Source organism: Melospiza georgiana, chromosome 3 (assembly GCF_028018845.1).
Source record: "Melospiza georgiana isolate bMelGeo1 chromosome 3, bMelGeo1.pri, whole genome shotgun sequence".
Classification (NCBI taxonomy): domain Eukaryota; kingdom Metazoa; phylum Chordata; class Aves; order Passeriformes; family Passerellidae; genus Melospiza; species Melospiza georgiana.
In genome coordinates, this window is record NC_080432.1 from 60,566,438 (window position 1) to 60,593,708 (window position 27,271).

The 27,271-nt window shown below is 41.2% G+C and overlaps 1 protein-coding gene across 4 annotated transcripts in view; it reads right to left on the reverse strand.

The window, feature by feature from the left end:
• Positions 1-27,271, reverse strand: part of LOC131081216 (SAM and SH3 domain-containing protein 1-like) — a 525,757-nt gene that overhangs the window by 89,039 nt on the left and 409,447 nt on the right. For all 4 annotated transcript variants that reach the window (XM_058020163.1, XM_058020165.1, XM_058020162.1 and 1 more), the window contains exon 2: positions 4,952-5,080. In XM_058020163.1, the coding sequence (XP_057876146.1) occupies positions 4,952-5,080 (129 nt within the window). The remainder of the gene's footprint in view (positions 1-4,951; positions 5,081-27,271) is intronic.

The window sequence follows — 27,271 nt, forward strand, 5'->3', positions numbered from 1 at the left end:
TCAAACAGCCTGATGATAATGCCAACCAGTAGTACTATAAAAGACAAATGCAGCTGTAAAGAGGAAAATTCATTATTATTCTATCACTCAAATTACTAATTACTCTACTTTTGCTGCTTTTCCTCCCCTTTTTCTTGCTGTACATACCATTTATATGAGATGACATTACCTACATGGTCAACTCCATCTGTAAACAAACAACTGGATGTTGAGCATCTCATAAAACCATGCACAGACAAGACTTAGGAAGACTACATTGATGTTGGAAGTAGGACAAGAAACTTATGATTGTTTTATGTTATTTTGTATTTTCTGGCTTTGACTGTGTACATGTGCAGGTATTGTAAAAACAGCCAGGATTAGGCAAGGTAATTTTTCCAAATACATTCATTGTACTTTATCACAGTGTACAGAGAGATTTTGAACACTTCCCTTTCTACACAATGAAATTAATTACATGAATGTAGGAAAAAAGTATTCTACTATGCCATTTAGCTTTTCAGTGGCATTAATTTTATACAATTTGCAAGACAAAAGATGGATGCAACTTCTCGGTGCCCCAACTGTAGCTGTCAGAGTCCATCAGAAAACCTCAAGCCATTCTTTGACTTCAAGCTCATCAGCTCCAATACAGACCTCGGCAGCAGCAGTTAGCTGGCTGCTGTCAGTGATAGATGAGACAACAGAATGCAGTTTGCTCTTTCATGGCTAAGTCAATGCTGTCCTGCCCTGCCCTGCTGACAGGCAAGACAAAGCTGCTTTTGTCAGCAAGCCATGCAGGTATGACCCCAGAGACACAAAGGAAGCAGGTCACAGAATGGTTTGTGTTGAAACACATCTCATTCCAATCTCACTGCAATGGGATTGCTCAAAGCCCCATCTGACCTGGCTTTGAACACTTGCAGGGACGGGGCACCCACAATTTCTCTGTTCCAGTATATCTCACCCCATCACTACATGCCCTTGTAAAAAGTGCCTCTCCAGCTCTCTTGTATCCCCCTTTAGCTACTGGAAGGCTGCAGTGAGATCCCCCTGGAACCTTTCCTTCTCCAGGCAGAATGAACCTAGTTCTCTCACATCTTTCCTGTGCTGGGGACCCCAGAACTGGATGCAGAGCAGAGTGGAAGGGAACAATCACCTCCCTTGACCTCCTGGCCACACCCCTTTTGATGCAGCACAGGGTCTGGTGGGCTTTCTGGGCTGTGAGCACACACTGCAAGTCATGTCAAGTTTTTCATCCACCAACAGCATTAAAACCTTATCCCCAGGGCTGCTCTTCATTCATTCTCCTCCCAGCCTGTACCTGTGCACAGGATTGCCCCAACACATTTGCTGGACCTTGCACTTGGTTTTTTTGAATGTCATGAGGCTTCACAGGTCAATCTCTCAAGCCTGTCCAGGTAGCCCTGGATGGCATCCCTCTCCTCCAGTGTGTTGACCACTCCACTCAGCTTGGAGTCATCAGCAAACTTGCTGAGGGTGCACTTGATCCCACTCTCCCTGTCGCCTGCAAAGATGTTAAACAGCACCAATCCAAACAGTGCTCCCTAAGGAACACCACTCATCACTGATCTCCATTTGGGTACTGAGCCACCAGAGTGTGGCCATCCAGCCACTTCCTTATACACCTGAGCAGTTCATCTGTATAATTCATGTCTCTCCAATTTAAAGACAAGGATGTCATGTGACCAGTTAGAAAATACCATCCTCACAGAGTCACTTCTCTGGCCACAACTATATTTTAGCAGATGTCCACCTCAATATTACCAGTGATACATTCATTATGGGCCTGCAAATCCACTCTATCTACTCCACCTGCAGTTCTTCCTCAGCCAAAAGCCCACATGGTGTACAGGAATAGGCCAAATGCAAGGAAATGTGGGCAACTCCCATGCTGTTCACAAACATTAGTGTCCAAACCCAAGCACATTCTTCATTACAAAAACATAGGCAAAACTCCAAACACAGAAAGCAGTTATCGTGTTTAGAGAGAACTAACAACCCTTGACAGCATTGCCATTTGGAAAAATATTCTGGGTTCAGCTCCATCTGCACCCACTGTTTTCTTACAAGATATGCTGCTTTCCCAAATAATTTTACCAAGTGATTTTTTTTTAAATTCAACTTCAGAGCAGGATATCTAGACTGAAATGGCCATGGTGTGATAGGAAAGGCTGGAGAGCTGATTAGAAAGTACAATATACAATCAAGATATCAACACTTGCGCCCAAACAGCTTAAATTATTTCAAAGGGTACAGAAGCAGCAATAAACAGTTCATATTTCTGTCCTTCCAGTGGACGTGCTACAAAGGGCAATCTGGGCGAGCCGGTGCTAAATACATGTTCCTGCCAAAGCTCTGCCAACTCAGGCATGTCTTTGTTATTGCACTGCTCCTCCTGACAGGGCCTCTCTGTGCACGGTTTACAGGATGCTTTGACTCCTGGAGTGACCTGCTCTTTTCTCTTTGTTCAGAGCATTCTGTAAAAGCAGCAACCTAACCTAACCTTTTATGTTTCTGCTAAGTAATTTTATGCACTCAATACTGCATTTTCATATGGATTCAGTAACCACCACTCCATCAAACCCCTGAAAATATGCACTAATACTGCATGCATGTCAGCTCTGCTATGTTCACTTCACTAAAGAGAGGGAGAAGACCTTTGGGGAGGGGAGGAAGAACTGATACACTGCCCACCTCCAGCTCTGGCACAATCCCACTGTTGGGAAGACAGGATGTAGAGACAGCACTGCTTTCTTCATCTGTGCTAGAAGAGCAATGTATGGCAGAGCAAGGTCAGCCTAGGCTAACAGACCCACAATACTGGTGCATAATCATTTTGGAGCTGCATATATTTGCTATCTGGTACATTTTTTTTCTTTGCTATCATAGCACATCTGGGATGTGCATTGGGCATTTACCCCAGCGCTACCTCCCATTCACTATCCCCAAATGTCTGCCAATACACTGCCTTTCCTCAAGGTGTATAGAGACAAAAAACCACCAGAACAAGTGACTCACTCTTCTGCTCATCACACTAAAATCACATTCTGGTCTACATGGCTATTTCCCCCTCTCTGTGTAGCTAAGTCAAGCCTGCCTGTTCATTGATGAGAGCAAGATTCAGCTGCAGTCAGCACTGTTTGGATGCAGTTGTTCGGCAAGTGAGCTAATATCTATAGGCTCATATGTTATCAGCAGAATGGCTATCTTATGTCTAGAAAATGCATTATAGGAGTGACAGATGTAGCAAAAATGGAGCACTAATTTAATTTTCAATTGCATTGTCTTCTCTCTGACCTGGCAGTTCAAGAAGTCATCACTGGAGTAAGCAAACTCAGTATCAGAGAGGCTGAAGAGGAATCTCCAGGCTGTTTTTCACACAGCCACTTTCTCTGACTACAGCTTCTCTGGAATAGAATGAATCACTTGATGGTCTGTCTTTGGTTAGCTCATGTCTATTTAAACCAGCATGAAGATCTGCACCTTTGATGTGAGTTAATTAAGCTCACATGGCTTTTTCCAGCCTGGCTTCTGCAGCTTCAGAAGTGAGGGGAGCCAAATTAGGCCCATCTGTCTATGGAAGGGGTCCTCTCCTGCCATAAGGCACACTCCATTACCCAGCACAGGAGCTGGCTTCCAAGAGCACCAGGAAAGGGGGTTTCATTGCTGCCAACAGCCACCGAAAATTACCAGGGCTGCCAGGTGTGGGGGTTTTCATGAGAATCACAGTTCTGTGCCATCACTTCTCTGCACAAAAGCCTTAAGGGTCTGTCTACAAAAGAATTTCCTGCAATAGCTTTTTGTTTAACCCTTGGAACTTCTCGGCAGCAACAGATATGCAAAAACATTAGCTTTTTTTTTTCTATATAAAAATAAAGAAGAAGCTAACAAACTTCAGTGGGGCAGAAGATGACTCCCTGCCTTGATTCTGCTGCCACTAATTGTGTAACTGAAGTTGGTAGTGTCTACAAACTCTGGAAGCCTCTCAGTTGGTATCCTGGAATCCCAAAAAGAAAGAAAGTAGCCTTAAATAATCCACATCATCAGCTGTTACCAAGGCACTCTCAAGGACTTTTGCCTGTGCTCAGCAAGAAGAGTTGGGAGATTCAGCTCCAAACTGTCAGAAAAGACAGTTTCAAGATGATCTACTGGTATCTGTGGGGAGGTTATCAAAAAGGTGTGTTTCATGAGAACAGACAACAGGTATAAATTGCTATGGGGAGGATCTCACAACACATTATTTAAACATAGAAGTTCACTATGAAGATAGCAAAGCAGTATTAACAGGTTTCTCAGAGACAGTGCAGTATCTGCATCCCTGGAGGTCTTCAAACTCAATGAGAAAGCCCTGAGCAACTTGGTTTGAATTCAGTGTTGACACTGCTTTGAGCTGAATGCTGGATTAGGGACCCCCTGAGGTCCCATCCATCCTGAAAAGCTCTGTGACCCCGCATCACCTCCTACAGGTTCTATAAACTAATGGAAAGGAGTTGGCAGAACTGCTTACATTTGGGAGCCTGGAACCTGCACCCTGGACTTTTGAGAAGCCCCTCTTTACACTTTGTACAGCGCAACTGGAAACCTCACAGTTTCACTGTGCTCACACTGGGATCATCTTGGAGCAAGGAAACAATGCTTTAGTCAGACAGTGCCTTGCCTCTGAGAGTTGAGGATTGCAACCAAATGTATGCAAGCAAGAAGTACTCTAATTAAAGAAGAAATAAAAAATGCAGACTCCAAGGCTTAATGAATCATAAAAAATACCTAGAAAAAACCTAATCCGGCTAATTCCAAGCGTTTAATTGAGTTGGCTGAAATGTTTGCATGCGTGAACACAGCCACGTACAGTTATTTCCCTGGGTAGAATTCTTCAAGCTGTAATATTGATTCTTCATCTGGAGCATGAATGGCAATTATTTGTTAATAAAGTTGTAACTGTTCTACATACCAAATCAAGGTCTTGGGAAACCCTCCTCTTGCGCAGCTCTTCCATCCTCTCACACACATCTGTGAAGCAGGTGTTATAGTAGTCTGCATACTGCTGTGCCAGATCATCAATATTTCCCAGTGACCCGTCCTACAGGGAAGACAAAGAAAACAGGTTAATCAATCTTAAAATTCTAATTTAAAGGTAGCACCACAACTATGAAGGAAACCCCTGTCCCTGCAGCACATCATGCTCAGGTCATCCCCTCCATCCCTATCCCAGAGCACATTAACAGCTGCGAACTGGATAACCAGAACAGCTCCTCACAACCAGGTGGGACTTTGTTAATTCCCACAGAGAGAAAGAAGGCAGGGACAACAATGCAGTGGCAACAACACATCCTCAGGCACTATCTGCCTCAATTCTCTCCCAGCAGCATGCTGGGAGCTCAAGCATGGATCTCCCGAGCAGTGGCTCACCCTTCCAAGAGCCAGCCACTACAAACATTTCACTGACCTAACCAAGAGTAGCCCTGCTTTAGCCCTAGTAACTGCAACTAAAATATTTCTTACCAATACACCAAACCAGCCAGACTGCAAACAATGACACCCACAAAGACACTCTGCCTGGTCTTTTAAGATGTACTAGAGGTGGCAACATGGTTTGCTGAGTCCCACATGTCTGCTTTGCAGGGTAGGATTGCTACAATGCTAATAAAATGGCAATAGCCAGAAACCTAATTGTATTAATCTGCTAATTATAGTCCAAATTCATACTTTAAAAATAATGAATGAAGAAAATAAGATCAGAACAATAAGAAGGCTGAATTTTAAGTGTCATGAGAAGCCTTTCTAAACATCAGATATGTATGCTCCATCTGTAAAGTGAGGGGGTGGGCAGGTACAATATGCACACCCTTAAGATACATCCAAATGGTGGGATGGAATAATCTTGTATCCTTACTTGTCTAACTTATGAAAGAGCATGTATATCACTGAGTGCATTCTTTAGAAGGTAACAGATGAAAAAGATAGGCTCTCTATGCCTATCCTGAGAGAAGGGCAAGAATACATTGCAGACTATTACTTTATTGCTGCTGTTAATATATGCACACATATAAACATAAAATTATGTCTTGATTATTAAGAAAAAGCTAAGCAAGAGAGAAATAATCTAAAATAATTATGCTAATAATATACATAAATTGCAAAGTTGAGTTATAGCATAAGAGCTAGGAGGATTTTTTATTAGTAACCACACCTTAATGAAGCTGTTGTTACTTGGAAATAAGCACATGGTCCCACTCTCAGGGTTCTGGACTACACTGAAGAGGTAGATTTGCTCTAATGAAGCGTCACTTCCAGAAACATGGAAAAACCTTTCCAGTTTAAATCAAAGTGAAAGCCTATTAAATCTCAGAGTCTGTGAAAACTATTTTCTACTCTTAAAGCATAATTCCATAGGTGGAACAGTTATCTCCTGAAACTTTTGCAGATTTCCCCAGAAACTTTTGCAGAGCCCACATTCCTAAAATTTAGAACAGCATTTTCTCAACACTACTGTGTTCAGTATGGGTGGAAAACAATTTGCACGTCACTTGTTGGAGCAGCAGAAGCAAAATAACTACGCTAAATATATATCTACACTTTGTCCCCTGCCCCCCGCTCCCATACCTACATCATTTTTTACTGTAGTTCCTATCTCTCAACCTGCCAAAGATCTCACACAAGAGATGTTTCAAGCATTACAAGATTGAGTTCCCTATACAAATACATTTCTGGGAACTTCAGACTTTCCAGAGCTTTGGACAAACAACTTCCTGCACTGCACACAACAGTGCTACCCTGCCTTTCTACAGGAGCCACAGTGCTGCCTACTCACAGCAGAAGCCCACGTCTTCCTACAGCACCTCCTTGACATCCATCACTTCTCAACAGGCTGGGGAGGAAACTTGGACTCTTTGACTGTACCACGAGTTCCACAAATTTCCTTGTGCCACTGGACACTCCTCTGGTAGCTGAGGGTGGGCTTTCTGGTCCTACATGAACTACACGCTGCTTTCAGTGTTTAAACACTCAGTAGGAATAACCAGGAATGCACTGCTGGGGAAAAAATATGAACACCAAACTGAAGAAGGAACCCCAAAACTTAACCTTCATTTGTTCACTTTTGTGGGCATTAAAGGAACCTGTATGACTTCCAAAGAGACGATGGGACATCGGAATCCCAGCCATGTAATCATAACAAACATCACTCTCTAAGGTTTATCAAAAATTCTCACTTCGGAGTATCTTCCCCAACCAGAGTCTATTTATTCTTTGATAAGCTTTGCCAGTTGAGAATATTCAAGTTGGAAAGAGTCATGATATAAGAGCTACACAGGGAAGCATCATCTTACTAGAACAACATGAAAACTGCCTATCAGTCCATCTCCTCTCACAATTCTGGAAACCATACATACATTCCATAAAGTTCACCTGCTCCAAAAATACCCATAATTTTCAAAGGTAATTCACAACTTTGAAATTGCCTGAAATTGTCCAAATCCAATATTATCATGTGAACTTTAGCTTAGCTGAGAGCCATTCAGAGCTGAGGATCTCAGCACGCTCCAGTGCTCCTCCCCACACCTCCTCAGACATGTGGTCACGGACCATTTGCAGGATAGCAGTGGCACTGCCAGCGGATCAAACACAGCCAAACAAGTGCTCATTTTTTGCTTGTGCTGGCGTGCAGTTCACTGTGCTATTTTTAAAGGTACCCTCCAAAAGGCTGAAGGCTTCTGACTGTCCCTAGAACAAAATTAGCTCGATTGCAGCATCCCCATTAAAGCCTGCAGAAGGTGGGTGGCCCCACTGCCAGCAAGCACAAAGAAAGCTGCAAAGAAAGGCCTGTTCACAAGTGACCAGTCCACCAGTGCCATCGTGTCCAGAGGAACAGAGCTGCAGGCATCACCCTGCCTGATGACAGCAGGGATTGCTGGCGGCGCTCAGGGCTATGCTGCAAATGAAAACAAGCTTGATGTCCAGAAAAAGATGAAGGAACAGAAAAAACCCCGCAATATGTTAGAACATACAGCTGACACAGAGAGAACAGACAGCTGGCATACATGCTCATTACAGCCCTGCCACATGCTTTTGCTGGGGTCCAGACCGAGGCAGCTACAGCTTTATGCAGTTGCCATTCCACAAAGGCTGCATGCATCCTCCTTACTAGCTTTGGTGTTTGAAGCCCCACAGCTTCAACAACACCACAAACATTTGCATTTGGACCTCAACTTGCCAGAAAGGTACAGTGGAAAATGCCGATTGAAGGATCTGTGTCTGTGGCCAAGAGTTGCTTTTATGAGTTTATGTATGCAGGCAATGCAGAGAGCATTGGTTTTGTAAAAAGAAATAAAGATACATAAATCAACCCAAGCCAAAGACAGCAAGCATCTCATGACCTGCAGCATCCATTCATGATTTCATGTAAGTAAATGTCATAACTTAACAAAGGATTATATATTTGATTTATATGACCTCAAATTTGATCCCTACATAGAGTTATCTCCATCATCCTCCTTTATTCTTCAAGCACTACCAAAAACATGGCAAAACTTAGAAAAGATGCTTCATTCTTCTACTACACAAATAATGGCCACAAGTATATCTCATCTGAAGAACCATGACATTTTGTCTGCTCTTTAAATTGACCCCCCACAATGTCTCCAAATAATTCTAAACTGTCTCACACAAAATAACCAGCAGAGTGCTTTGCAATTCTATTTTGGCTTTGAGTCTTTAAAAATATTCATATGCAAAACATTAGCTTCAGCTTGATAAGTCATGCATTCCCTTACAAACAGAATCAAAGGAGTAGTCGGAGATGTTTTTAAAAATCTCTAGAATTATTAACAAAATAAAAGACTAAAAGCATAACTAAAAATATTTTAAAAAATATTTCACTCTGATTCACAAAGAGTAAGATCCAGTGGCAATTTTCATAGGTTTACACAAATGTGGAGGGCCATTTTAGTTTCACAGGTAGGAAAAAGCACACAGTTATTGGTACAAAAAATAACAAGCCAATGCAATAAATAATAAGCCTTCAATAATGCACCACTATGTCCCATTTTGATATAGATGGGCATTTTGATATTTGAGACAGCTTATGTGAGCAATGAAAAAATATATAGCTTTCAAATTTGTTCTTACCAATATATCTGCATTTCAGAAGCCTCTGAAATGCTCTGAACTGTCAGTAACACTTTTAAAACCAAAACCTCAGAATAACCTCTGTCATTTTGTTACAAATGTAACAGTTAAAGCACTATCATGAAGAGTATTTTACACCAATTGTGTTTATTACCATGCAAACTGCAATGTTCCTGCTATATAATCCCACAGATCTTTCTGATGGAAAAAAATTTGTGAGCAATACAAATATTGAGCAGGAAAACCATTCCCCAAGCACTTCATTGGTAAGAAGTTACAACATGTGTCCCCTAAGACTCCACTACAGCACAGACTCCCACAAAATAGTTTAATAGCCAGTAAAATACACAACTCGTTATTTATAAAGGGTTAAATGTAAAATGAAGATTTAATGAAATGAAGCCTAATGAAAACAGAAGTTCTCTCAGATTTCTATTTTCAGCTGTGATGTGTGTTCCTAAATTTCCATTTTATAATGTATGCATGCAACATTTTTTGGCATCATAAAACACAGAGCAAAATGATGAATTGCCCTGAAATTCCCAGAGAATTAGTTCTGATATGCATGTGAATACCAAAGGAATCCACTGGGATTCCTGCTAATGGAGCGACTACAAAGAAAAGTTGGAATGATTTGGCACTTATTATAAAGTTAGAATTTATCGGTCACTGCACATCAGTTAGTTTAACGCCTTGGCAGAATCCTCTGTATTTGACATCTGAAAGCGTAAAAGAGAAAAATGTTTTGCTAGAGAGCTCTGCTGGCTGTAAAATTCAGTAAAAATATATTCATAGTTTAATAGTATAATAAAATAAAAACACCAATAGCTAAGGAGGAATAACAGACTTTGCTAAGTAACAAATACATTTGATGAACCTACATGTGTACCAAAATATTAGCACTAGCAGAGCATGCATACTTTCTGCATAAATTTCTATGCAGAACAAGATTTTTAGAAAAATCTTCCAAAAATACAACTATTTTATTCTGTACTTTTCTGCCTCAGAATCTGAAAAATATGTTACAAAGCAGCATATTCCAGCATATCCTCCTCCTATTCTGGCAGCTATTAGGAATGTCAGGAGAAAGGTCTTGATTACTGGATATATGTGCTCACTGTCCCAGCCCCTGGGTAAAATTCACATAACTGCATGAATCTCAGAAATGTAGAAAGATGTGATGCTACAAGCCTGTTTGTTCAGCGAGACAGATGGGTCTCCATCTGCACATGGCAATGCAGGTGACAGCACACAATGCAACTAGACGAGTCCAAAACTTAAAATCCATTGCAGCTATGGCCAAAGCACATGCATAATCTGGGATCTTAGGAATAGGTCAGAAACTGGAAGACAATCTGACTTTTTTTCCTAATAAGATATGAATGAATGTGGAAATGGCACTGGTGAAGGGAAGGTGCTTTTTCACAAAGGCACATTTTTTGACCTTTACAAGCTAAGATGAGAAAAATCCATTTCCATGCCTGAAACACAGGACTACTGTGTGGAGAGTCACTGTAAACATTAGCAGTTTATTTCTGGCAGTTAGACTTTAACAGGGACGCCTACTAAAAATTTGTGGAACATGACCTTGCATTTCAATAATACCTTTGGTTTGGACAGCTCAAAGAAGTACATAAATGAAAGCCAGAATGTGGGCCAGAGCAAACAGGCTTGTTTGGGGAGGGGAGACGGGCAAGAGGGAGGAGGGACAAAAGAAGCAGTGAAATGAGAACATATGTAGGAAAATATATTTGTGCCTAATAAATGCAAGGAATGATCAGATTTTCATGGGATAACTTTGACTAAGATGCCACTCCTTTGTAGATATTTTTACTAATCATAAGAGTTCATAAAAGCTTGAGAAATTTTGCATCCTTCCCAAAGTGACCTTGGACTTGTGGCAGAACTCCCTGCATTCCAGAATATACTAATACCTGAATTCAGGCTGCACTTGATAAACCTGAGACACAGTATTTCAGGTTCCTTTACAGTTTTTTCTAAGGAGGCAGATTGAAATCAGATCCAAACCTTTTCCAAACACAAGAGTTAAACCTGCATCCATCTCTCTGGCTAGAGCTTGCGTCTCAGTTTACTACAGTAAAACACAGTGAGGATAGGCATCTGTAGGAAAACCTGCAGAGTTCCAGTATAATTCTGTTGCCCATTTCTGACCCTCTTGCTACCAATGTATTTCTGCTAGGAATAGGGCTGATATTTTGCCTTCTGGCACAGCTTCAAAATGCTTGCATTGAAAATGAACCCAACATGCTGCTTGAGAAATACTTCTTTCTATTCCTAGGGCTCAGCAAGGACAATCTTCCATTCAGCAGAGTTAACAATTCTACTATCCATGCAATGACAGGTTCAAAGCCTGTCTTGACAGTCAGCAGGGTCAGAAATGTGAGTGAGACAGAAGTGCAAGGCCAGGCAGTCAGCGCTTCCCTTGATATTCAGAAGAAGGCGTAAAATACTCAGCGTACAAGTCATGACATTTTTATATTGAGAACAGCTATTTTTGAGGATGCCGAAAAGTTGTCATGATTCCCTTGACCTCTCTATAGCCAGACACTGTGAGAACAAAAAGAACATACAGACCAGATTGATTCAATAGTCTTTCCATTAATTTTTATGGCATCTGAGGGTTGAGTCATTAAACTATGTGGCTTTAGAGACAGTTACAAAAATAGATGTGATACTACTGTGTCAAGCTCTCTGTAGCATGGTTAAAAGACTTATAGATTCTGTACAATAAGCAGAAAGCACAATGGTATACTTTGATATCAAAGATTTTGCAGCAGTTATCTGAAATAACTAATGCAACCCACCAAGTTCAGAGCACAGCCACTCTAGACCCAAAAAATCATATTAAACCACAGAGTTTTCCAAGTTGTTTTTCCCCATATATATCTATATATAAAACTTAGCCCAATCTTTACATCAAAAACCCCTCTTACTCTTTTCAAAATTCTGAAATTAAAGTGTTTCCTTTACCAGTAGCACCACAGTTTTTTCCACCTCCTTCTTTTTACTGTAAAGCCCCAAAGTCTTTGTCAAGAAGGTATAGCAATGCATCTCTGGAAAAAACATTCTGAATGTGATTTCTCCTTTTCCTTCTGTAAATTAAAATAAATTTAAAAGCACACTACTGGGATCCCTCTCTGTGGTTTGCAACCAAGGAAGTCCTCTATGGAAATAATAAAAATATATGAATGCTAACAAAAAAGTTGCATCTATGCAAATGTACTTTCCAACATACTTAAAAATTTGGTATTTACCACAAGTAGGACCAGTCTTAACAGACAAGAATATATGCAAATTTTATTCATGACAGTCAGTTCAAAGCACCCTTAATGTCCAGCTTCCCTAATAACCACATATTATCCTCTATCCTCCTTTCCCTGAGGAGCTCTGCACTAAGCTCATCAAAATATAACTCAAACCCCTTGTCTACTCTGATACCACCATCCACCAGACTGGTCATCAGTCAGCTACAAGTTGCCATTGTCAGCTTGTAAAGCAGAACAAGCTTAAGCCATGTAATAGCTGCACCTAACATCACCTCTCATTAGTTTTTCCTCCCTTGCTCTTACTGCCTCCTCCTTTTGCACACTCTGCTGAGACTTTTGCTCACATTAAGTGAAAATTTTTCACTTCATGTGTTCCAGTTGCCGTGGGTTCTAGCCTGAGACTTGGAGCAGAAACAAATGGTAAACAAAAGAATGGCAAGGGTTAAGAAATGTACATATATCTGATAAAAATACCATTAAGGAGATGGAGGTGAATTTCCTGTTTCAGATTTGGGAAATTTAGCATATATTACGGGGGTGGCTTCATGTCTGAGATAAGTTAGTGTCTAATGAAATAGGCAAAAGGCAAACATCTCAAGTAGATGTTGAAATAAATATTTCAGGGAGTTAGCCATATCAGCTGCAATAGTGAAGGAAGTCTCATTAAAGCTCTTTTCCTTATATTTAGTAGTAGCACAGTATGACAAATCCAAATCTTCTGTGATAAATGGGACTACATAACTGAGGTGTGAGTAATCATTAAAAGAGTAGCCTGAAAAAATCTAAACAAAAAACATGTAAAAAAATATTTGGATATTTAAAGGCAAAACAAACTGAGTAGTCAACAGTATCTCAGGTCAATTGTGTAATCTCAGCAAGTCTTGTTTACAGTATTTCCCCAAGGTGTTAAAGTTGCTCAGAGAAAGCAAACTTTGGTAATGGTTATGTGCTAGTTTCACTAACAAAATTACTTTTCAAGTGTCAAGGCAGGAGAGAATGACTGCCTTTAAACTGAACTGTGCAACGCTTTTCCCCTGGACAGTTTGGCAGAAGGAGGGCATACCTTGTCCAGAAAAAGTAAAGTTCACTCAAAAAAACTTCTCATCCTTCTTTCTCTGTTCCCCCTGCCCCTCCCCCTTGCCTCTTCAGTGTACTATTGTGCACTCCTTGACGCTTTACTGTGACATCCAGGCCCAGGATCCTGGGCAGGTCCCTATGGACAGCAGTTCCCCCAGCAGTACTGGCTTTGGAGATGCACCAGTATAGGGGAACACTCCACGCCTTCCCTCATTTCTTACCATCCCAGCAGCCAAATCCTGCATGGGACCTTCCCCTCAACCACAACTACTGAGAGGCAGAGGAGAGAGCACAGTCCTCTCCCACTCTGCCGCACTGGGAAAGCCCAGCAGGGCTGCAGTCGTCTGCTCCACATTTCTCATGGCTGGATGAGCCCATTACCTCATCTGCACTTGCAGGGCAAGAGCTACAGGGCAGCATGCACCTTGCATCATCACCCAGCTCGGCAGTGACAGTCCCAGCCTTCCGAAATGCTGCTCTTAGGAAGCTGGGTGTGACAGCAAGCACAATTACTTACTCCCACTTGTACAGCCACTTTGGATGCTGACTTCCAAGAGGAAGCTCTCCTGTTATCCATGTTAAGATTTCAGACAGGGCAAAGGAAATGTCAAATATTTGCCTTCACTTCAAACTGTTTTTACAAAGCGTGAAAAAACACTGCTCTGCACACCAAGGCATGACAAGACTGCTCCTCTTTTTTGGGAGTAGGTATGGACACCAGCAATCCTGGTTGAGATGCCCAGCAAGCAGCACAGGCCACTGTGTCTCCTAGAGATGCAGCCCCTGATTCCCTGCTGCAGGTGCAGAGGGCAGCCCAGCCGTCAGCCGTGGAAAGCCAGAATGCTGATGTTTAAACTGCTTTCTCAAACTCTGATATGTTTCTGGTTTTTCCTACTAGAAATTCTGCAGCTTGCAGCCTAGAGGATACACCCAACACTTCTACATAAGCAGGGACTAACCTTGTCTTCACTCCTACCGCTTCCTGACAGGTCATCTTTTACCAGGAAAGGAAACAACTGTAATTGAGCATGGCAGCAATCCATGTCATCTTAGCAGCAGAAGAAATTATTTCCCGTAGCTCCCGTACGCAAGCTGGGCCCAGGCTCCCCCTCACCAATGCCACCCATCCTGTGCCTCCCTCTGCTGTCCCTGCAAACCCTCACTCCTGCAGGGAAAATGTGCTCTGCACCAGCACAGAGGGGTAGCATTAATAAACCAGGTTAAGCAGACACCCCACATTCATACAAATCTGAAACCAGAAAGGCTGACTCTGCCCTAAAACACTTCAGTGAAGCCCCAGCTTTTGACTCTTAACAGAAGTATGGCACTGTTAGTACAGTCTCAACCACTGCAGGTAGCATACAGATGAACTAAATCTAATATTGCTCATGCAAAACTTCATGGTGCTGGGCTCAGGTTTTTTATTGCCTTAACTAAGCTTCCTCAAGTCTCTTTGGAGAGTGTTTTATTTAGGAACAGTAAAGCACAGTTACCAAGGGGTTTCAGTTCATTTAATTAAGTTGAATACAATTACACTCCAGTGGGTCTTAAAAAATGAAGAATCTATTTAAATATTATTTAGATGCGTGTCTTTTAAGTACCACAGATTGCACAGGGCTTCATGTTTATATCAATTAGGGATATCAACCTAGCAATAAGAACTGTTATCGCTTGCCAGCTTATAATCCTTTCCACTCTGGGATTCCGTATTTTATTTACTCATTTCCCTTTATCTGTGTACAGTGAAGAAGGGCTTTTTGCGTTCCTGTGTGCTCACACTGCTTCATCATTGCCAAAGCACTTCCTAATTAGGCTAAATAGGCCTCTTACACAAATAGATGAGGAATATTTCTGCCTATCAACAGAACACATCCTACAGAGTCTGGGCTTCAATAACAGTGTGGCTGCCATATCTCCCAGGTATTTCAAGCTCATATTTTTCTGAAGGGGGGACATGAGGATGTCATGTGCTTGTTTCAAGGAAGTGCTTAATCCTGTGGCTGCTGTCAGTCCAATGGTTCTGCCCACTGATAAGAGACATGAGGACATGGAATGAAGCTGCATCACAGGAAGTTCAGATGGGACATTAGGAAAACCTTCTAGATTGTGGTCCATCACTGAAACAGGCTCTCCATGGAATTGGTCACAGCACAAAGCCCATGAAAGTTCAAGGAGCATCTGACAATGATTTTAGTCCTGTAGTTCAGTTTTAGGTGCCCTGTGAGAAGCAGGAAGTTGGACTAAATGATCCTTACGGGTCTCTTCCAACTTAGATAGTCTGTGACTCTACGTGGCTTTTATTAGAGACTGAATTAGTTACTCAAGTGTTGCACATCACAGATGCACCTCAAAGTGAGGCACAAAACAATTTGAAAAGCCCCATATGGCTAAAAAGGTCATAAAAAGCAGAAGCTGGCAGAACTCCAGCGTTAATGAAGCTCACAAAAAATTGTGTCTACAAAACCTGGCAGTTGATTCTCACTGACACAAGGCCCTGAACCACAGGCTGAAAGAAAACATTTGCAGATAAAGACACTTGGACTTGGATGGCAAGCAAAGCCCTTGAGAAACTTCTTTATGCATAGTGACATGAACATCAAAAGGACAACATCCTGCTAACTAACCATTTGTCAGGACAGTTGTCATGCCAAAGAAAAACATCCCACCTAGTTGTAAAAGTGGCAGTAACATGAAAAGAAAGTCTCAGATTGGAAGGAGTTTCCTCACAGACTCTGCTTCTCAGATGAAAAAAGTGGCCAGCAGTCTCAGGGAACACCGCCCCTTAAGCCCAGCAACAGTGGTAGGACAGGCTCTGTACCAGGCTGCATCTGAAGCAACACAAAACCAGCAGAGAGCTCTCTGAGCAAGATGTTGCATCACTTTTGACAGTCTGCACCATTATCAATTTCAAAACAAAGGATGTGTAGTAAATAAGCTCCTTCATTGACAGAGAATTAGGATTTGAAAGAAAACAAGGATTTTACTGTATGACTCTTTCAAATGGAAAGGAAAATCATGTATTTTCAGATATGGCAATCTCTTCAAACCTTGAGAGATGCAAGGGCTGGCTCAGAAGGAGTTACATGTGAACAGGAAAACAGGGCATCAGACTGTCTCCAGGAAAACAGTAAATTGCACTCTCATGCCCAGCTTGTTGCAGCTAACCAGCCCTCTGCTACCAATTACCCATTCAAAGCATCTGCTGGCAATACCTTAATGGTTTGGTTTTACATGACTCACCCACATCAATGGTTACCCACCTATAGCCTACATTTGTCTCTAAGCAAAAGCAAAACAAGGTGTGACCAACTAGACATGAAGGCTTACTTTGCACTGTGACATCCTTATTCGGTGCCTGAGATAAGTCTTTTCATTTCTAAACCAAGCTTAAATCTCCATTATTTATTTCCCACATGCTCCCTGACGTCCACACCATTCAGCCACCTCCTCTGGGTCTCCAGGAAGTCAGCCTGCACACTGACCTTCCCCAGCCAAGGCCCCAGTGCGTGCTCCAGCCATTTCCTGCCATGAAGGCAGCAATTCTTCCTTTCACATGATCCTTCTAAATCCCTCTTCCTAGCAGTAGCAAGTCACCCTTCTCAGCTAGGACTCCTCCCACTTTTCTGGCCACAGAATACAACTCTGGATACTGACTCACTGCACCTCCTGCCATCCTCTGTTTCCGCTTTATATGAGAGGTACTTTCCTAAGACAGGGATCAGTCTGAGAAAAACCTCCGCCATGCTTTTTTAAAATTTTTTGGTTTTGTAAACTTTTTAAAGCTCCCCCAGCAACAGAAAGGCAAAATGGTCAGCAGCAGTTAACATACCTTTTTATCCCCCTTTCCTCTCTCTTTCTTGGCAGTTTATAAAATAATTAACTATCTGTAAGCATTCTGCAGTAGTTGTTAATAGGTTTGGCAGATGAAAAATGAAGATTTGTACAAATCTTTTGTATTCTATGTACACTTGAGACAAGATTAAAAACCCACAAGTAGCTTGGCAAAGATTACTTGAAGCAAGGACCATTCCAACAGAGAGAAAAAGCAACACTGAGAACATGCACCTCTTTTTTTTTCCTCCTTTCACAGAATCACAGAAATTCTAGGTTGGAAGAGACGTTTAAGATCATCAAGTCCAACCCATGTTCTAACACCTCAACTAGATCATGGCACCAAGTGCCACATCCAGTCTTTTTTTAAACTCTTCGAGGGATGGTGACTCTACCACCTCCCTGGGTAGATGATTCCAGTATTTGACCACTCTTTCTGTAAAATACTTCCTCCTTAATTCTAGCCTGTATCTCCCTTGGCGCAGCTTGAGACTGTGTCCTCTTGTTCTGTCTTTCCTCCTACTTTTGGTATTTAGGAACTCAAACTCCACACTAAACAAACCCAGTGAGACTCATCACGACTAGGATAACAAGGATATGCAGAAGGATCCCTTTCCCTTCTCATTTATGTGTGACCACACACCACATGTGGTATGAAGCTATTCTTTATCATCACCATCGTGCCAGTGATTTTGGCGAGGTCCTTGACCTTATGTTCCCTGTTAACTTCCTGAGTTTAGACAACTATCGTGCAAAGCTTAGGTTTTACAAAGTTTAGGTTTTAAAAAGTTTATCCATCTGCACATATACTCATTCCCTGACACAAAATCTAAACAGTGCATTGCTAGGTTTGGGCTGAGCAGGAAACAGTACACCTCACTGCACTGAAACATCCTGGTGTCCCTTCAATTCAGCACATCAGTACATGGCACCACAGTGGAGCGGGATTAGACTCCATTTTTTGTCTCATGGTAAACCACTCAAAATAAAGGTAAGTGTAACTAGAGAGGAAAACAGTTATTAAGGAGGGGCAGTCATTTTGCACTACCTACAACAGGGCAGTCTCCACTGATTAAAGAAGGAACAAAGCAGATCTTTCCCCCAAACCTCAGAAGAAAAATTTCCTCTAGAAATTTCCTCTCCCTACAAGGTTTTTTGGTTTTGAAGTACAGTATCATTACCAGTCCTCTGATAAAATGTTGCACTGGAAATTCTTTCTCCAGCCTCTGTAAAAAATATATCACCAAAAATACTCTGAAGCATCGTGTTTTTAAAGCATAAACATACAATCATCTTGAAGATGGAAACTTGAAGACAGGAACCACAACTGACAACATGCCCACACCTCTTCCTGTTTTACAATGGTTATTTATGAATTCTAAGGTGGGAAAGAAACCTAATAATGGAGTGGAAATCACAACCTCCAAGTGTTGGTGGATATTATGTATGAATACAAACACATTTATTTATAAAACAGGATTTTTCTTATTTTCATCCTTGGGGATTATAAACTGAAGATTAAATGCAAAGGATTTATCATCAGCTTTCAGAGGTACTGCCCTAAAGTGGCAAATCACAAAGCTCCAAAACTCACAAGCATTAAATATTATTCTGTTTAACTGAAGGCTGTGTTAAGTCTATGCAATAATATTGATAACAATATGAAGCATGTCTGACATGGATGGTAAAGGAGATGACTCCTAATTTAGCAATAGAAAATAAGTATTTTCAATCTGCACTCCATTCCTAAGATCGCACTAGAAATTTTTGGTGTAAAAACCCCTTTTGCCTGAGTGGCACATGTCTGCTAGAAAACAGCAAGCACAGAATCAAAAGAGAAGGAAAATGTTTCAGAATTGTAACAGATATGGACAAACAGATAATAAACAGGCAGAACACAAACATCCAAACCTCCATGCAAGTGTAAAATGTGTAAAACCCACAGATTCTTCAGCATTTCTATTCTGACATATAATTTCTAAAGGTATATACTGTGACTCACAAAATATTGCTCTGGCAAGCAGAATTCTTTAAAAGCCTAAAATGTCTTTTTTTTTTTTTTTTTTTTTCCTGAAGTGCGATGTAATGCTATGCAATCAGTTCTAGCACGTGTTTTCATCCCAGCTCCAGCTGTGGATGTGCACTCGATGACAGAACTTTTAACAGCGCCACCATGGTGCAATGAGCTCTCCTGTTTCCTCCATCAAGTTGTGCTGGGGTTGCAGACAAGCAAAGATCAAGCTCTGCAGAGCAGGGTGAGCCTGCTGCTGGCATTGAAAGGGGCAGGAGGCTCAACTTATCTGAACTTATGAAAGAACAACAAAAGATGCATTTTCCTTTTTTCTTAAAACCCTACAGGCCACACACTGCTCCGCTATAAATAAACTCGCGCCTTAGGCTCCTGAAGTTTTTATGTAAACAGTGCAGAAAGTAGACCCTTTATCTTTTGTTTATCTTTTGTTTTCATCATACCTATCAACACTGCATAAAGCATCTTCAGTTGCGGGTGAGAGGGTTTGGAGCATCTCACAACCAAGAGATTGCTCATGTACTCTCAATTTAATATTGTAACAAGCATGGTACTGTTTCCACTATCATCCATCAGCTCTCATCACGCTTGCTGCAAAGCTTTCAAAGCACTGCTTTTATTATTATATTAAACAGTTACCTAATCTCCTTTACACACACTCCCACACACAAAGAATACAGTCCAGGTGGAGAACACTGTGAGATTAAATATTAGTAGGCTGTAACCTACAAAGAGCAAAAAGCACTGTATATCACTACAAATACAGTGACAATAATGAAACACAAAAGGATGTATTCATATTCTAGATAACTGTATTACCATGCTTGTAACCTTCACGGTGTACATTTGCCCACACATGTGAAATGACACATCTTCATCCGGAGGCCTGATGATGCAAACTGATGTCAAGAGCATATCCCCATGTCCATGCTGGGCCACAGGGAAGTCAAATCACCAACATCTAATGGGCTTGAAGGAGAGCAGATCTGCAACAGCACTTCAAGCAGATTGCACTCAGATTGTGACACAGATACTGGAAACCAGTTCTCCAATTTATTGTACGGTTTTCCATTAAAAAGCCTGAAAATGTGATTTATAAATCATTGTTGTATTATACTCTTTAGCTTGTTCATCCAATTTTCCAGCTACACCCTGCTTAGAACTGTTTTCCAGATAGGTTATACAATCCCCACTCTACAGCTCTTCATAGGAAACATGCCTCTAAAACTAGTATGTAGCTCAAAAATGCTTATACAGGTGTCATTGGAATCTACACCATCAATTATTTTATTATACTAATCTTAGTTCAAATAAACCTGGTACATTTTGAGTCTGTGTTTCAAAACACGGCAGTAGACAAGAAAGCTGTGCTATTACCATAAGCCAGGAAAAACATTCCCCTTGCCTCAAGAAGATGAAAGCAGAGCCACCATGCCCACACCTGACCCACACCACAGCAACTGCACTGTGGGAGGAGAGGGCACTGGTAGCTCCTTTTATTTTTAATGTCGTTATTTTCAGTAACAGAAGTCTGTGTTGGGAGCCCTTGTGCCGAAAATGTGTTGTAATTTTTCCCTGCCAATGAAATAAATAGAAATAAAACCCTTTCGTATCTCTCTACTTTATCACACAACATGTTCGCATATATTTTAATGGAGAACATGTTTTTATAGTAGAAATCTGACTTTTAGACTTGGACATAGGAAACCCACTTTCTTCCTATTGCCCATTTTGTCAGTGAAAAACGTGGAATCCAGACCCTTGCAAAGCCACCTCAGCATCCCAGCAGGCACAAGCACCTTCCTCCTCCTCCCACCACTAATAATGCCAGGTGGTTCATTAGTCATCAGCTGTATCAAGCAATCATCAAGACAAAAAATGTTAGCAGCATCTAATGTTAAAACAAGTATTGTGACAAATCATTTTGCTGGGTGTAAATTCAAAGTAATTCCTATTCCTCCTGTGTTTTTGAACCCCCATAAGTCCAAACACAGCATGTACTCTATGGCCACTAATATTGTCACAACAGGCTGAGTTAAAAAGAAAGCACAGGCTGCTGCATGAAGGAAAAGCTACTAGCACAGATTCCAAACAACAAGAGGGTGACCCAGGAAGGTGCAGGAAGCAGGGCTGGGTGCTGCAGCACCGAGCACCCTTTCCTCCACAATGCCACCTCTGAAGGGAAAAAAATCCTGAAGGAGCATAGCCCAGGGCCAAAACTGGAACAGTTCAACCCAGGTCTGGACGGAGACAATCTGACTCAAACTCCTTTGCCCTGGGCACTAACTGTTCCCTCTGTCCCTTGGCCATGTGCCACATCCAGCAGTGACCCCGTGCTCCACTTCTGTGTCCCGATCCCTCCACTCTGCTCCTGTTTGCACAGCACTTTATACAATCAGCACTAATTTACACAGATTTCTACACAGCATCAGACTAAGTTAAACTAATTACCTACTTCTGTAAAATGTCATTTGCTCTAAGATAACCTCTTATTTTTAGTGTTTCACCTAACTGTAGAAAATGGTAGCCAACATGTCTAGTGTAGTATATTTCATTCCATGTAATAAAAGTCCTTTAAGTGCTCATGTGCAACACCTTTTCTTTTTCCACATCAATTTTCACATTTTCTTTCTCGTTAGAGACTGTCATTCTTTTCATATCCAGAAAAGGAAGAAGGCATCATTAAAGGGAAATTCTAGCAACCTTGTATTCCACTGCTCTTAAAAAAAACAGAGAGCTTGGTTGACTGACTTTCAAAAGATGAAAAAAGTATGAAGAAAAAGAGTATTTCCAAGTTGGTATTCACAGCAAATTAGCAAGAGGAAGAATTTGCTTTCAGGAAGGAACGAAGAAGGCACCAGAACCAAAAGCTCTTATCACTCCTCATGGTGTAGGGTCTTATGGGGACTAAACTCTCTGATGGAGACATCTGTTTTATGTGCCCTGACGTGCAAGAAAAAGCCTAGACCAAAGGTTATCTCTGTGAGCTGTCTTTCCTCATAAAGGGATTAGCATTGCTAGGCTCAACATGTCTTGGAAAGGCAAAGGAGATGCAACAGGTTAAGTTTAAATTATAAAACTGAATCCAACACTCAAACTGACATTCAGTCGCTCTCTCTTTTGACTTCTTTATTTGAAAGCAAAATACCCTCTCTGGTTTTGTGAAATAGACAAAATAATATCTGCCAGTTTGAAAGTGGAGACCAGGCCTTCTGGGTTTATCCTTATTGTTGCAAGTGGCATATGCTTTAGAAAATGTGCTCCAAATAGAAGTCGGAACAAAAATGTTTTGAATCAGAACATCCCACAGCGCGTTTTGAGTTAACTACACAGTGCCACAGGCACTATGCTGACATGTCATCAATACAAATCATAAAGAACAAGTATATTGCATTTTCAAAAGCATATCTACCTGAGGCAGCTATTCATTTACCTGCACATTTCCACAGAGCTGTGCTGAGCATCCATGATCTCAGCTGGAGTGGCCTTTTGGTGCCAACCTGACACCAGAAAAACAGAGTCACCCAATGAGAAACTGAGAGAGCAGCAGTGCAGACATTTCCATAAGAGTTACAGTGATTTAATGAGGGTTTAAGGAAGAGCAATCCTGGAAGAAACCTTGGGCTGGTCTTAGCTGCCACAACTCCTCCTGGCAGTTCTACAACTGCTTTTATCAGTTGGGGATCTACTTCCCTGATCCTTCCAGATACCCAGACTCCCTGGCTTAATATCAAATTCCTCTTCCTAAAGTATGTTAGCCAGTATCCAATTACATGTTATCACAGTAGCATTATCAGCTGGCGTCTCTTTCTCTTTTGGTTTTTTTCTTTATTACTTTGATAAGAAATTCAAATAGTCTCCTAAACATGGAGACCAAGATAGATTATATATGTAAATAGGAGGGCTCTTGGTAGCCAAGTGAGCTTTATTGCCCTCAAAACACTCTGTTCTCTTCAACTAACAGCAGATGGTGGGAAAGGACTGGTTTTCTCTCAGCATAACAGCAAAATACTATTGAAAAAGAAATAATTTTATTTTGTTACAGCTGTTATAACTGATTCAATGGTTTGAAACAAGAAACTAGCTACTGCTTTGAAATAAAAAGCTGTAAAGACTTCTAATTCTGTGACATCTCTTTCAAGTTCTGTTGGATCTTTTGCATCTTGGCCATTGAAGACAAAATCTCTTCACACAAATAAGACACCTTCTTTGGTGAAACTCCTATTACAATTGATCAGAGTTTTGTCAGTGATTTCATTAATGTCAGGATTTGACCCAGATATCTCTCCTATGTATATATAAAGGAGGAACTTAGCATAAACAAGAGGGGCACTGGAATGACTTCCTGGTACTAAGGTCAATAGCCCATGTTTTGAAAGCACATCTTTAAAAGAATGAAGTTCCTGATGTTAATTTCATATTAAAATTTGTTCTCAGATCTCATAACATACAAACTTTTAGACCTTTACATAGCAAACAAAGAATTTGCTATCACCACATCAATATATGATTCTGTGCCAAAAACATCCCTTTTTATAGCATTGAGTTTTAGCAACGCAGAGAATTGCTTTACTATTACTCACAATCTACCTCTCTAAAACCTTAATACACTTCCAACATCCACTGTTGCTCTGAAACACTGAAAATTGTAATTATCCAGTACATTCCAGCATGTGCTTGCTACAGACTAAGTGAAAGCTTTTGGGCATAATTTTGTTATCTAGCAAACTCCATTAACAGCACAAATACCTTGAGATGCTTATACCACAGCTGCACCTATGGAATATTTCATTAGGAAAGTGCAAAAGGGAAAAGTCACATTTGCTTCAGCAAGACCTAGTACAGCTGCAAGCACACACCCAGTATTTACCAACTATAGGGCTATTAAGTGACTTCAAAGTCCACAAAATAGGCTCCTTACAAGCAGCACTTGACAACTACTTGCTTCCCCTCCAGACCTGGGATCTGCCATCACAGGTTCCTCCTAATGAGATCCTATTTTAAGGAATGCAACTAAAAGTAAAAAACCAATGAAATATATTTTTCCATATAAATATGGAGAGGGGCTCAATTTGTATTTCAAGTAACTCCATACTGAATACCAGCTGTGCTGACACTGGCCTCTTCTCCTAATTCATCACCTAGCGCAGACACCATTACACTCCACAATGCTTCCAGCAGGGCCAGTGGGAGGAAGGCAACACCTTCCCCTCCTCCTCCCCACTGCCCTAACTTCTCAGTATGGGGAGGGAAGAATAAAACATTTTATCACTTCTATGAAAAACATCTTTTTTACCATAAGGACAGCAAATTGCTGGAACAGGCTGCACAGAGAGATTGCGCAGTTTCTGTCCCCGGAGGTTTTCAAGATACAACTGAGTAAAGCCCCAGGCAACCTCACCTGATCTCAGATCTCTCCATGTTTCAGCTTGAGGATAGGCTAGATTCTACCTGAGGTTCTTTCCACCCTGCATCATCCTACAATCATGGCTTTAAGAATGTGTTTTTATCTTTAATTCCATCAGCAAACATTGGATGATCACCTTCTTTCTTAATTTCATTCTAGTTTTCTCCTTCCAAGATCACAGAATCATAGAATGGTGTCTGCTGGAGGTGACCTTAAGGATCATCTAGCTCCAACACCCCTGCTATGGGCAGGGACACCTTTCACTAGACCAGTTTGCTCAGAGCTCCCCATCCAAGCTGGCCTTAAACACTCACGGGAATGGGGCACCCACAACTTCAGGCAATTTGTGCCAGTGCCTACACACTCTCACAGTAAAGAGTTTCTTCCTAATACCGAATCTAAATCTATCCTCTACTAGTTTAAAGCTTCTCCCCCATGTCCTGTCACTATATGCGCTTGTAAGAAGTCCTGTGTTTGTTGTAGGCTCCCTGCAGGTACAGGAAATCTGCAACTAGGTCACCCTGAACCCTTCTCCAGGCAGAACAATTCCAATCTCTTGGCATTTTCTTCACAGGAGAGATGTCCCATCCTTCTGATCACCTCGGCGGCCTTCCTCTGGAATTGCTCTAACAGTTCCATGTCCTTTCCTGTATTGGGGACCCCAGACTTGGATGGAGCAGTGCAGGTGCGAGTCTTACAAGAGCGATTTTGGCTCTTCTCTCCTGACTCTCTCGCTCTGATAGTGCATTCCTTTGGTAGATTCCACGCTGTTGCAGGGCCAACCTGGCCAGCATATCACTGCACCAACTTTTTCATTTACAGAGCCATCCCCAGTGAATCACTCTGGTGTCTACATCTATGCTCCCCAGACAGTTTGAGTCATGAACTGCTACAGATCCCAGGAAATTAAGACCCATGCTCTCATATAATTGACAATGCAAAAGAAGTAAGCCAGCTACACAGGCCACTGATGGGGCATCATGGACTACAACCAAGCAGCTACTGACTCCCACTTGGAAGCCACAACTCCAGTTCACTGCTTGCCTTTTGCAGCACAGGTTTAAAAGAGGCGCCACAAAGATGAGCAGTGGAAATGGCACTGGAGCTACCTCTTCCTTGCCTTCAAATAAGGACAGAGCACTAAATAAATTTATCAAACTTTTGATTCTCAGTTCATTTTAGGACCTTATTTTGCAGCCTGAAAGACTAGAAACTCTTCAAAAGTCTACATCTGAAGAAAACTGACAGCATGTATTGAGAACTTCGGTCTTCCCTCTTACAAGAGACCCAACACAAGGTATCTTTTCATATTTGTAATTGTGTTGCAACACAAAACACTGAAGTAATAAATGCTAATAAGGCTGGGTGATGTTTGTGACCGATATAAACCAGCAACTTCATAATCACAAGATGATTCCTTTCTGTAAAGCTGGCCAACTGTAAGACAAATTATTTTAGCAAAGTTTCATTAGAAGACAAATAATAATTAAATAGTCCTGGTTTCCCAGGAAGGAAACTAGCTCGTATTGCCAAAAGAAACCTATTCAAAATTATTAGTTGTGTGACAATCAGATCTTTTTCTGCACTGAGCTTCAGCATGCTAGGCTGCTGGTCTGGCCTCCTCAAAAACTCTTTCCCAGGCATCCAATAGCACTTTGCTCTTACTAAATGCAGTACTGAAACCTGCCAGAAAAAGACAGAAAGAGACTGTTCATAAAGTAGCAACTGTGAACTGTGTGCTCCTTACAAACTGACAGAACTGACTCCACTTGCATTCTAAGATTAAAATCATTAACAGTGAAAAAGTGTACGCAGTTGGGTGCTATTAAACTGAACATCAAATCAATGGAGAATTTCTATGAAGAAAAGGAATAAGACAGGTTTTTGAACCTGACTTTGAATATTAACAATAAAGTCCATGTCATAAAAAATATTCAGCATAAAATGGTAATTAAATTATCTGTTCAGTTCTATAACATTTCTTCTGAATTGCATCCTATGGGTTTACCATTCATTACGTTCCATGGTAGTTTTCCAAAAAGTATTTCTCATAATATTCTTGAATGTCTGCTGGTTAAATGTTAACAACAAAAACTAACACGCATCAAGCCTATTCATTTGCTTTTAAAATGAATAAACAGGCACTCCACTGTTGATTACCACATTCCTGTTTCGCTGGAAGGCTGCCAGCTCCAGTACGTATATAACGTTAGTATTTGTTTTTTTGCTGAGTGGCAGTCCTCTGCGGTAATTATCATCTTGCAACTAAAGTAAATATTATTCTCTCGCTGCAAGTAGAAATAAAGGTTTGACTCTTCCTGTATTTTTACTGTTTGCCATCCAGTCAGTCCTGTCGGTACGCTACGTGCCCATTAAACGTAATTCCTTGCGCCCTCGTTACTGGGGCCATCTCTTTTGTCTGTAACTAGTGAATTACGAGGATTAGTCGCTCCTCAGAAGATCACCGGCGCAGAAACTCCACGGGCCGTAACCGAGCAACTCGTCTCCACAAAA